Source organism: Phaethon aethereus (assembly GCF_964289735.1).
Source record: "Phaethon aethereus genome assembly, chromosome: 4".
NCBI classification, from domain to species: domain Eukaryota; kingdom Metazoa; phylum Chordata; class Aves; order Phaethontiformes; family Phaethontidae; genus Phaethon; species Phaethon aethereus.
The window spans coordinates 29,639,769-29,651,820 of record NC_138578.1 but is presented as its reverse complement, the minus strand read 5'-3'; the positions used below and the strand labels follow the sequence as shown (position 1 = coordinate 29,651,820).

Below are 12,052 nucleotides of genomic sequence, written 5' to 3'. Positions count from 1 at the left end.
AAATTAAAAATTAAAATCTAATCACACACTAAATTAGGCCAAAAACCTGTAGTTTGGATTCTATTAATTAAGTCTATTGAACAACGCCCAGAGTGAGTGTTAAAGACTGTCTGCGCATTACATCTGCATAACCCATTATTAACACATGGTATTTTCACCATTCCAATCAGAAGTTCAAAGTGCACTTCCTTTCTTGTGGCAACACCGTGCAGGTTTGATATTTTTGTACAATTAGCAGGTATCAGAGCCAACATTGTAGCAAATTTGCTCCACAGCAGGTTAGTTTTTCTTTTTTGCTCCACTCCATCAGTTCTACATTGTGCAACAATCAGGACAAATCAAGGAAAGCATTTTGGCCAACACCAATCTGATACAATAAAATGCCTAAGCTCCGTGCCCCTGAAAGGTGGGATGGCAAAAAAAGAATATGGTGTAGAATGCTGGCGTTGTTATACTGATACCTGTCTCCATCAGTACCTCTTTCATCCCATTATGGCACTTCTCAATTTTAAAAGCCCTATAATGCATCAGACTTAAATTCTTTTTTTTAAGCTATATATGCCTATCTGAAAGATGGAAAAATAGTTATTACTATTGCCAAGATGGCAACCGTATTTTAGCATAGATTTTCCTTCTTTCTCTTCCACAAAGATTCTGTATAATCTCTATGCAGACTAGGTTCCGCACCTTTTATGCTTAAGTTTTAAGGTGGGGGTTTTAAAGTTCACTCATCTGTGCTGAACTTCTGGCTTTTTTCAAGCAAGTATTACCAGCTTCACCAAATCTTCCCTTCTGCTGCTAATTAAGTTCTGTCTGGTTGCAAAGACACCAAAGCATGACTGCTTATACCACCTCTCTTCCCAAGGTAACCAAAAACCGCCGCCGTCTACGCTCGCCCTCGGAGCTTCTTGCAAACTACATGAGTTAAAACTAACAGTCACGCTGTGAGTTTTCAATCTTGCTGTTAAGCAACCTGCAAGCAGCAGCTGAACTGCTAAACAGAGACATCCTTCTGTGACAAGTGGGGTAGAGCTTGGCACCCTGATAGTGGAGCTTTTCACTGAAAAGAAAACTACAGAGGCAGCAGCTGGCTACAGAATTACAACAGAAGTCTGAGGAAGAGGCAGAATATACTTCCTCTATTCTCACGTGCTTCCCCAGGCACCTACAGTCGCCTATAGACCCACCAAGGGAAAGACCCAGTGTTCAGTGAACCTCTTGCATTAGGTACGTGCACCCAAACCACAGCTACCAGGCAGCACTTAGGCTGCCTGACAATCTTAGCAATAGGTATGAGAACAACAAGGAGAGAAAAGTTTGCAGAAATGCAGGAAAGGAACAGACAGGAGAAGAAAGGGAGTATTGAAACACAAAAGGGAGAAAGTATAAAAAAAAAAACACAAACAAAACAAAAGGAAGCTGCAACAGAAGTTCAGTACAGCACAGCTTTATTTCTAAGTAGAAGAAGGTTTAAGTGGTAGATAATCCTCAAACTAAACGTTTTCAAAACCTTCATGAAACACACCCTAAAAGGAAAGAATGTCATCTCCACCTTAAGCAGATGCAACCCCCAGGGAATTAATTTCTAACCAAAAACACTGTTTTTGACCTCTTGTGCCTTTCCAGTCTGCTCCTTCCCTTCTCCATCTCCAAACATAAATGGTATTAGTTGGGAATTAGTTTGAGGTTGTGTTGGCATCATAATTCAATCTTAAATAAGACAGTTATGTTCTCCTCATACAGCAGTGTTGCCATATCAACGTTAACATGCCTAACCTCACTTATAAAAATAGATACCATAGTCAGTTTAAAATGCACATACATGACTGTCAAGGAGGTACTACTCTGGAGGTGTTATTTCAACAGTAGCAGCTTTCTGGCGGGGGAGTAAGTAGGGTAGGAATAAGTACTTCAGATTTTTATCTTTCCAAGTAAAATTTACCATCATAGCACTTATTGTCTCCCTGTGTCTCTACATACAATCTTCCATCTCTTCCTCTACTCAATACTTAAACAAGAGTGCACCTGGGGTACAACTTCAGCGACACCTGAACCTACAATCTGAGTGGCAGATTGCTCAATGAGCCACGCACTTACGTGAACCAGGCTGCACATACGCTGTAACATTTTTGAGAACTGGGATGACGCTTTCCACCATTATTGATTGGGTAGCCATAAAATCATCTTTTATGGGGGAAAGTCAAGGTAAATGACTGATTATCAGAGCAGGAAATTATTTAAGAGTTCAACTGAAGAAACATTATGCAATTGTAACCTGCATTTGACTCGTGAAACCACATACAAAAGAATGTAAGAAGGCACCTTTTCATGACGATGATTTGAAGTGGCTTTTACTTCAGAAACTTGCGGCTTCTTTTACGGCACGCTTGAGAAAAATGTTAAGCAGTACCTTTGTGTCTTAAAACACTCTTAAGGAAGTACTCTTCTCCACATTCTGTATAGCTTTAAAGAGGGAACTATCCCCCACAAGGTGCTGCTTCAACATTACTGGGAAGCCTTGGACTAACTAATATTCATATTTAAATGAAGTACCACATTTAAATTATAGTCCTGCTTTTGTCCTTTAAGTAGGAGTCACTCAGTAAAACAGAAGAAACAAAACAAACAAACAAAAAAAAGACTATGAGTTTAGAGTATCCAAGCTACAGGTACTTATTTATTGACATTAGCCAAAATTACTTTTGAAAGAAAATCCCTTCAGAAATACCAGACGGGAAGGAATGTGAGAGTTCTGGAAGTCATAGAACTACAAAAAAATAATTTACAACATCAAGTTATGTAATCAAAGGTAAATATATTTTTCATCTTCCTGTCACGACCTGCTCAGGAGAGCAAGCATAACCATGCAACATCTATCATCTCTAAGTGAGATGGATGCAATGGAAGTAGATACCATTCAATTTGGGAATGGATAGCAGAGAGGAAACAACTGTTCTCCACAACATCCCTCTATGGAAAATGACCTCAACTGGCTCACATTTTCCAATTAAGTTAAAAGTTGATAACATCCAGCATGAACTCCTCTTTCAAGTTTCTCACCACCACCAGTGGTATCAAAAGCACCAGCCCTCTTGCTAGGCTCAGCCAAAAAGAGCAAGTAACAGAAGACAGCTTTAGCCAATGTAGAATTCAGCAGCATACAAAAGTATTTTAACACACAGATAAGGCAATTTTGTCCCTCACCTCATATCTGCCCTGAGACTCAGCACGCCCAGCAAGCCACTTTCATAACACGGAGCATGAGAAAAGCCTCCCACCTATGCAGTGCAGCAATAACTACATCAGAAAGGCACCCTTCAGCATGAGCACAATTTTTTCCCCTATGCCCATACAGCAAGAGACTTGTTCTGCTAACGGCCTTATTTACAAAATTATCTTAATGACTCAGAGGCTCAGTGAGTTCACAGATCAAAATAAATCACTAGCTTTATTACACAAGCGTAACTGTCAGGCATTGCAATTTGGTTTTGTTTCAGTTTCTCATTACTACATCCACAATCCTTTACAAGTGTTATATATACCCATCACATATATATACAGGTTTGTGCAGTGTAACAAACACCAAGACTGCAATACCCAAGCAGCATCCAGCTGATGGAACGCACCGGTCTTACAAGTATTAACTTAGTTTTGACCCCAAGGTAAGAACAAAGCGGTTACATGTAAGAAAATAACAAGCCAACCTTATTTTCTTTCCTAAGTGACCATGAAGCCTATGCAAGCATATTCAGTTGTTTTCTGCTCTCAGCTGCATCTCATATGGCTTGCTTCATGAAGGTACCAGGGGATCTGTGATTACAGAGTTACCGAAGCTGAGGTGGAGGAACATCCATCCCCCCAAATGAAGGTGAAAGTGGATGGAGGAGAGCAGATAATCCCCAGTTGCACTAGTGCCACCTTTCTGACATAGCTGAAGGTGGATTCTCTAGTTCATAACACTCCTTAAACCCTGATGAAGGCTTCACCACAGCAAGCAAGTACATTCCAAAGTACTACAAGGATATATTAATTAAAAGAATAATAGAGTGAGCTTTCCTACGTCAACAGGAACAGCTACAAAGCAACTCCTTCCTTTCCTTTGTCAGGATCAGGCAGATAATAAATCTTCAGCACCCTCAGAAGAGGGGCACATAACCATTTAACCTACTGTCATCAGACAGCTGTAACTATCCAAGTAACGGTCATCCTTCTCATAGGTTTCCTAACACTCAAATTTACACCAAAACATATACCAAATTCACCAATGCTACTGACATTCAGGCCATCACACAATTACTGCAAAACCACAGAAGGGCAGCCCAGCACTTGCAGGATACACCTATGATGGAAAAATGGCATTTGATTCACAGAGAGACTGAGGCAAGCTTCTGCAGTACACCGATGCTGAATTCCAGCCTGGAGCACAAGCCTTCAGCAAGTACACACAAGTCTCCCTGGACTAATGGAAACTCTAAACTTCATTGTTAATTCTCATTATTGACAGCAATTTTACCTTTCACGAATCTGAAATTAACACTGATGGCTAACATATTGATCATGAGCTGGCATTCATATCATATTACAGAGAACTGACAGCCCGAACATTAGAAGACCATTAACAATGACGTGGTTTGAAATTCAGAGACTAGACCAGCGTCTAGGTTTTTTGGGGTCTTGTCAATTGTTGCTATAACTGTGTACACCACTGCACGCAATGCACATGAGGAAAAGAAATTGCCAACACCAAGGTTCACAAGCCATGGCAGCAGCCCATCTAAACAGCCAAGATTGAAGGATTTAAATTAAAACTCCACCTTCCTTCAAAGACAAAAAAAGGGAGGGAGGAGGCAAAAATCCCCCACAGACAAACAGCTCCAAAACGCATAACCATCTGACCTGCCCAGAAGAATCAAAACCACCATTGTACCTAACTAACAGCAAGATTTCCAATAAATACTTCTTTGCATGACTACTCCAGTTCACTTTCAAAGTTTTTATTTAGGATTACTCTGCTTTAGAGCAGTATTTCTAGAAGGCAGTAATGCAACACTGAATGTTTTGAGGAGGTCGAGTAACACGATACACAGCTTTTCCCTCCAGGTCTGTGGAGTTCAAATCTTGCTAATGTCAGTAGTGACCAAAAGCTGTTGACATCAGACAGCTGTTATGTGACCCATGAGGAATGAGCTAGTATCCTCAGTCCAGTTTTTCCTGAACAGGTATTCCTACCTTCACAAGAACAACCAAGCCCACGCTCTGGCTGGCCACTCTCAGGACTAAAAAGCAGTGGGGATAAGGAATAGCTTTCTCAGTCCAGAAGGAGAACAAGAACTTAAAGATAGCTCCGTCCAGCTGAAGGCTGCATCATACCTCTAACAAAAAAGCAAGGAATTTTAATTCATAAGTACGCCAAGTCAGCATTTACTGCAACAGTATGTTGTCCTGAGCCTTGATCCCGCGAACCTCTGAATGTACAGGTTATTTGCAGTCAACTGACTATTCAAAGAGCTGCTCCTCTATAGGACCACAAAATCCAGAAAGTAAAGGTGAATTGTCTACTTTGCATCATAATATATGTCCCATCTAAAGGGGAGCACAACAGTAAACCAAAAACTTACTTCTCCAACTGTAACTGGAGCATCTGGATTCATATACAGGATCTTCTTTCCCTTTAATTCTACTCCAGCTGTCAAATCTAATTGTGCACAAGCTGCATAACAGAGGTGAAAAAAGACCAAAACCTTACAAGCACTGGGGTCTTCTGAGCCTTTTTCCCATTCTCCCAAAAGCATGTTTTATTTTTGATTTGAATCATTTTAAACACGGTTCAGACAATTCAACAAGCAAAGCAAAATTAGAGTGAGATGAAGCCCTCACCCCACTTCTTAGTATATTTGTTTTTTAAGCATGAGGAGACAAAAAAAAAAGCAGCCCACGGCAACCCCAAGAAGAGGCAGCCAGAAGCAATCTGCACGAAGCTGCTGGAACCGTCACCTCCTCAAACCCACCCCAACGTTACGTAACTGTGCCGAGCCAGGATTTTCACCAGCCAGCTCAGAACTGTTGTTAGACGGAGACATCTCCTGTCATGCACCAGCAAACTGAAAGCATTTAAAAAAAAAAAGTCAACGAAACACAATAAAGACAAGCAAAAAAAACCCCACGCATGCAAACAGAGAGTTTAATCCAGAGCCTACATCCATGTGCTGAAAACATTTCCTTTCCAAGTAAGGTTTTATATGATATTCTACCTTAAAAAAATAAAAAGTTGTTTTCACAGGTTCTATCTCACCAACATCAGGATATCTGTTTTTCCTCTCTAAAATACCAAGGATCAAGGCTCTCCAACTACTTGCATAGGTGCTTACAGGGTGCCTTTTTTTTATTATTATTATTTCTTATTCATTTAACATTGCACACCTATTTCAGCTGCTCATCTTGAGAAGGTACAAATCACATCCTATAGGAAAGGAACAAAGTAATCTTTTTCTATCTCTATTATTACCACCACCAATTGTTTTCTTACTCAATTTCCTTACAGTCTGCATGAAGGCAGTGTGAAGTGCCTATGATACAGCAAAGAATAATCCTATTAAGAATCAGTTTACTGTGTACTACTCTCCTTAGATGTTATTTTAAGACCTTAAAAGGATTTCAATATTTAGTAAAGGCCTCAAGCGGTTAAACAAATCTTCACATCTCCAGGTGAAACACTGACATTATGAGACAGCAGTTACCAGGTGAGATGGGCACCTAAGCAGCATGTTTTGTTCTTTGTGTTCAACACTTTAACTCAGTTTAGCAAAGCTGACTTCTGTTTTAGTTGCATTACAAAAACATCTAAGTAGACATACTGCTGAGTTTTCTCAAACATCTGAAAGCACCATTTCTGATACTTACATGTGTGAAAAATGCAAAGAGGAATTACTGATAAAACACATGAAGATGCACTGAAACCACTGAGGTGTTTGTAAATATAGAGGTAATTCCTATTCATGATGAATATCTACTTAAGCCAAAGGAGGTTCTGCCACAGCAAAGATCAGGACATTTGGTCAAGTGTTAGGACCAAAGCAAGATTTAAAGAAAAAAAAAAAAAGTTAGGCACCCCATAATCACAAAGAAGTCTTCCCAACAGGATGGTCATTTGTTGTTTCTACAGAAGATAAGCATCAGTTAAACATAACTGTTTCAGTCCTCAAAAGCCTACTCGTAGTGTGACATAACAGACTGACTACTTAAACAAGCAGTAAATATTCCTGATGTTAGAAGGTAAAAGTGAATTCCCAAGCCGTTTTTTAAAAATTCTTATCATTCTTGTAATTATGTTTCTTACAACATCTGAAGATCTACAATTTCATTTGGAGGGAAAAAGAAAAAATAAGAGGGGAAAAGGCAGATAAAGGTATAAATATATACAAAATATAAATAATATACCTTTCTGAATAATATTTACATTGAGTGTTTAGTTTTGGTGTACACTCATGTAAATACAAAACTGTATAAATTCCAAGGCCTTTCAACTTCCAGCCTCCCGAGTTCTGGAAGGATGCACACTGCATCTAGGGTTTGCGATTTCCACCATAACACTCTGTATTGGTATACGGGTTATAACCTAAGAGGATGAAATACACCCTATCCAAGTGTATCCATCTATGTGGCCAGGGGAGAAGGGGGAGGAAAAAAAAACAACACAAAAAAACCCCCACAACCCCAAACCCACGCCACTAAATACACAGGCACTTCATACGCACCGAGGAATGCACATGTGCAATTTAAATCAGGCACTACCCCGGTAAATAAGACCTTGGTCCGTAGTGCAGGGCACAGTGTGTTGTTAATCCAACTCTAATGTGTTTAGGCGGCCGATGCTCGCAGCACACGCATACCTTCGAAACCGAGCAAAAATCATGGAGCCGATACGTGTTTGTGCCGAGCACCCCCACGCACATCTGCACGCACACGCGGGTGCACGGCCACGGTACGCCTGCTGGATAACTTCACATCCACGCAGGCCGGGCCGTCAGTAAGAGACGGCGATGGAGGAGGAGGAGGAAGCAGCCTTCGCCGCCTCCCACAGCGCCCACGGCCACGTCCCGTCCAGTCCCCCCCCGCGCCCACTATCCCCGCCGCGGGGGCGGCCCTGCGGGGCGCGGAGGGGGGAGCCGGGCAGCGCAGCCGGTCCCCCGGCAGCGGGGCTTGGTTTGGGGGGGAGCGGAGCGGCGGCTGCCGGCGCAGGGAGGCTTCCAGGCACCCTGCTGCATGCGGGGAGCCGAACGGCAGCGGCAAACGGCGGCGCAGCCTGCGGGGGGGCGCTCCGGGGAGCGCGGTCTGGACGAGGAGGAGGAGGAGGAGGAAGGAGGGATGCCCGAAGAAGCAGGCGAGCTGGGGGAGGGAGCCGAGCCCTGCCCCCTCTTCCCCAGGCCCTAGGCGGGCGAGGAAGCTGGGGCTCCCCCTCTCTCTCACGCCAGCCCTGTGCAGCGCCTTCGAGGCGGAGAGGGGGAGGCGGCGGGGGAAGAAGGGGGGGAAATACTGCAATGTAGCGCCGGGCGGGCAGGCGAGGGAAGCCGCAAGCCCTCCACCGGGGCCCGGCGCAAGCTCCCGGACCGAGACCACCTCTTCCCGCGGCCGGCCCCGCGGTACCTGCCCGGGGCGGGGAAGGAGGGGGCGGACGCGACGCCAGCCGAGGGCACGGCGGGACGACCCGTCCGAAAGGGCGGCGGGGGCGCAGCACCCACCTTTCACCACCCTGTCCGTCGTCGATAACTTGGGATCAACGGCCTTATGCTCCGACATGTCCGGCGGCCAGGGAGGCGGCGGGGCTCTCCCCGCTCGGGCAGGGCAGGCGCGGGCTGAGGCGGCGGCCGCCGCTGCGCTCCGGCTCCTCCGCTGCGGCCGAAGTTACCGCGTCCCGCCGCCGCTCGCTGGCTCGGCTGGGCTCTGCCGCGCGGTGCCTTCCTCCTTCGTCTTCCTCCACCCCCGTCCTCCTCCTCTTCCTCCTCCAGTTAATTATTGCTCACTTTCAATCACGCCTCCGGGTTGTTTAGGACGGCTCGCTCTTTCCCCCCCCCCCCCGCCAAAGACCCCGGCGACAACACCCGCGGCGGGCGGCTGTCAGGCAGCGCCGGCAGGAAAACCCGCGAGTGGACGCGGGCAGCAGGAACAGCCAGGTTGCACACGCAGCGGCCAGCCCTGCGCTTGCTTGCTTGCTTCCTTCCTCCGCGGCGCGCCGCTGGCTGCTCCGGCTCCTCCCGCCGCCGGCCGCCGCACTGGATCGGGATCCGGATCCGTCTCTCCCCCCCCGCGCCGTCCCCCGCGGGATTTCTCCCCTCACTCCCACGGACAGCGGCCGCGGCCCCACGGCGCTGCACACGCTCCGCGGCGCAGCGCCCCCCCCCCCCCCCCCCCCGGCCGCACCGCCCGGCCCCGCCCTCCCGGCTCCCGCTCCCTCGCGCCGCCATTGGCTGCGGCCGAGTTGACAATCACTGTCAGGTAGCCCCGCCCCGCCCGCGCCGCCGCACCGCCCAGGTGCACCGCCTGCGCCCACCCGCGCCGTGGGGACCGGCGGGGCCACACCGCGCAGCGCCCCACTGCGGTTCCCCGCGGGGCCTCAGCCGTACCGCGGGGCCGTGGGCGGAGCGGGGGAGCCTGCGTGTGGCCGCGTGGGCGGCCGCCACTTGTCACTCACGGTGGCTGCGGCGGCCGCACGCCGGGGAACCGCGCCCGGTGGCCGCGCCTGCGTGCCGGGCCGCCCCGCGCTGGTGCGGGGGGCGCGGACAGCCGCCCCGCCCCGGCGGCTCCAGCCGCCTGCCTCGAGGGGGACCTACCCCGAGGCGGTGTGTTCCCGGCGCGGCCACACGCAGGCACAGGCACCCACACACGCACAGCCGGGGCTGGCCTGCACGAGGGGGAAACTGCTTCAACAGCATCCTTCGTTCTGGGGGTTTGCTGGTGTATCTGCCGGATAAGAGACTCTCCGCCACGGGAAAAAGAAAAAACCCTGCATCTCCCTTCACTGTGCTGCTTGCCTGGCACACCTGGCACAGGTTGCGGCGCTTGGCCTTGCTGCTGGGGCCTGTCCAGCCCCACTGTCTCCTCAAACCGTCCAGCAAGGACAAACGCAATGGTCAAACGTGGGATGTGAAGTGTTCGTTGTCCCCGGTTGGAAGATGACAACCCTTCATGTTTCTTTGGGGACTGGAAAGTAATTTACATCTGTGGCGGTGTCCCTCATCGTTCTGGACAACATAAATATTGTTTAGGGCTTGTTTATACATGTAGCTGTTCAGGAGGAGCTATTCCTGACTAATTTCATGACTAATTTCCAGAATAAGGCTGAGCTGTTCCGGTTTAGTTTAACACTGTGAGTTTTAATTAAAGAGGAAAATAGGGCACACCTATTCTGGGAGAGGGATGTTTACAGAGTTGTTGTTGAATAACTTCTGTGTAGATGAGCCAAGAATCAACAGACACCTAACTTGGCTTCCCATTTCCCTCCAGGGTGATGTACAAGTTGCTTGCTTAGCAGATACTATTGCTTTAGAAAGCCACAAAGAAAATAAGATGGCAGTTATGACACATACTCTCTGCTCCGATTTGCCTGACATTTTTAGGGGACATTTTGTTGGCTGTCCTCATGGTATTTTCACTGCACATGGGAAGACATTGTATGCAACTGACATTCAGTACAACAGCATGAGTTCTCAGCTTGTTCCGACAACCATGGTGAGCTCCATGTGGTGTGACCATCCCTTTGTCCCAGGAGCACAAACTAGCTGGGTAACAAAATTCCCATCTGAGATTCCTATCGCAATGGTACCACAGGACTATAAGACAGAGCTAGCACTCAAAGAAGAGTGTTTTATATATGCCCAAACAAATCCTGAAGCCCATGACAAGTATGCAGAAGGTTCCCCATATGTTAAGCGTACTTCATGAAGCACCAAGCGCGCAGAAGAATCTGGACAGAAAAATCCCTACATCTTCATCCCCACTGCCAGGAAGCACTGCTTAGCGGCACTCGGTGCTTGGACACGGAAGGAGAAGCAGCATGTTAGGAATGCAGTATGGCCAGTACATTCAGGTATTGCCTACACCTTGTGGGCCACAACTTCGTGAGATGCAGAGGACCAGTTTGGATCCGTTCTTCTGTGACTGCAGGCTGTTTGCGTGAGTCATCTGGATTCTTCTTGATAGGCTGCAATAACAGGGACTCTGGGTCTCTCCAGCTTATGCTTGCTCCCCCATTAGTCACAGGACAAGACTTCAGCCCTGATTTTTTAACAAGAAAGCATGGTTATTGTTGCTGCTACATAAGGACATTCAGTGTCACAAGTCCAGCAAGTTGGTATTAATTCTGAAAGCTATCTAGGACTGTTTTTTAACAGTTTTCCTTTGCTTCTTAGTTTTCAGTTATCATATGCCAACCAGGCTAGGTAAAGTTCTTTCATTTTATCTTGTGGAGGGTCTTGATTATGCATCTGCTGAATGCATTTAGTCTTCCTTTCCAAGGTAGAATCTCCATTTTAGGTAATTTCTTCTTTAGGAGTTTTCAGATAAGCTTTCATAAGACAAAGGTGAGTACCACTGCCAAATACCACGTATCATGCCACTTCTGCAAGGTATGATACGGCCAAGATTGAGATCACAGGTATAAGACCACATGACTACTCTGTCATGGTGTGGTGCAATCTTAATCCCATGACTTGTTTCAGGACCATTTGCAAAATCCTTATCCTTGCTATGAGGGAGGGAAAGGAAGAGAGAGAAATCACCAAACACCTTCTTTGTTCTCTCGTAATGGCAACAGACTAGGAAGATTCTGTATTTCAGATCTATGTCAGTAGTAAAGGTTGTATAACCATTCCTTATAACTTACATCTGTCCTTTTCCCCCATCTACACAGGGGGTCCTTCAGCTTCTTCTCACAAAGACCTCCTTTGCCACAGAGGGATTTCTTTTTCATGGGATCTGAGTCCTATAAGATTCCTTTTTCTCATCTGACAGTAGGAAGAGAACATGAAGATCACATCTTCAAATGGAAAGAACACAG

General features: G+C 46.6%; 1 protein-coding gene across 4 annotated transcripts in view; it reads right to left on the bottom strand.

The window, feature by feature from the left end:
• The window catches only part of PPP3CA (protein phosphatase 3 catalytic subunit alpha), a gene marked incomplete at both ends in the record, with an annotated part of 194,898 nt that extends 186,102 nt beyond the window's left edge, over nt 1–8,796 (bottom strand). For all 4 annotated transcript variants that reach the window (XM_081999450.1, XM_081999451.1, XM_081999452.1 and 1 more), the window contains one exon: nt 8,739–8,796. In XM_081999450.1, coding sequence (XP_081855576.1) covers nt 8,739–8,796 — 58 coding nt within the window. The remainder of the gene's footprint in view (nt 1–8,738) is intronic.
• Nucleotides 8,797–12,052: the final 3,256 nt, after the last annotated feature.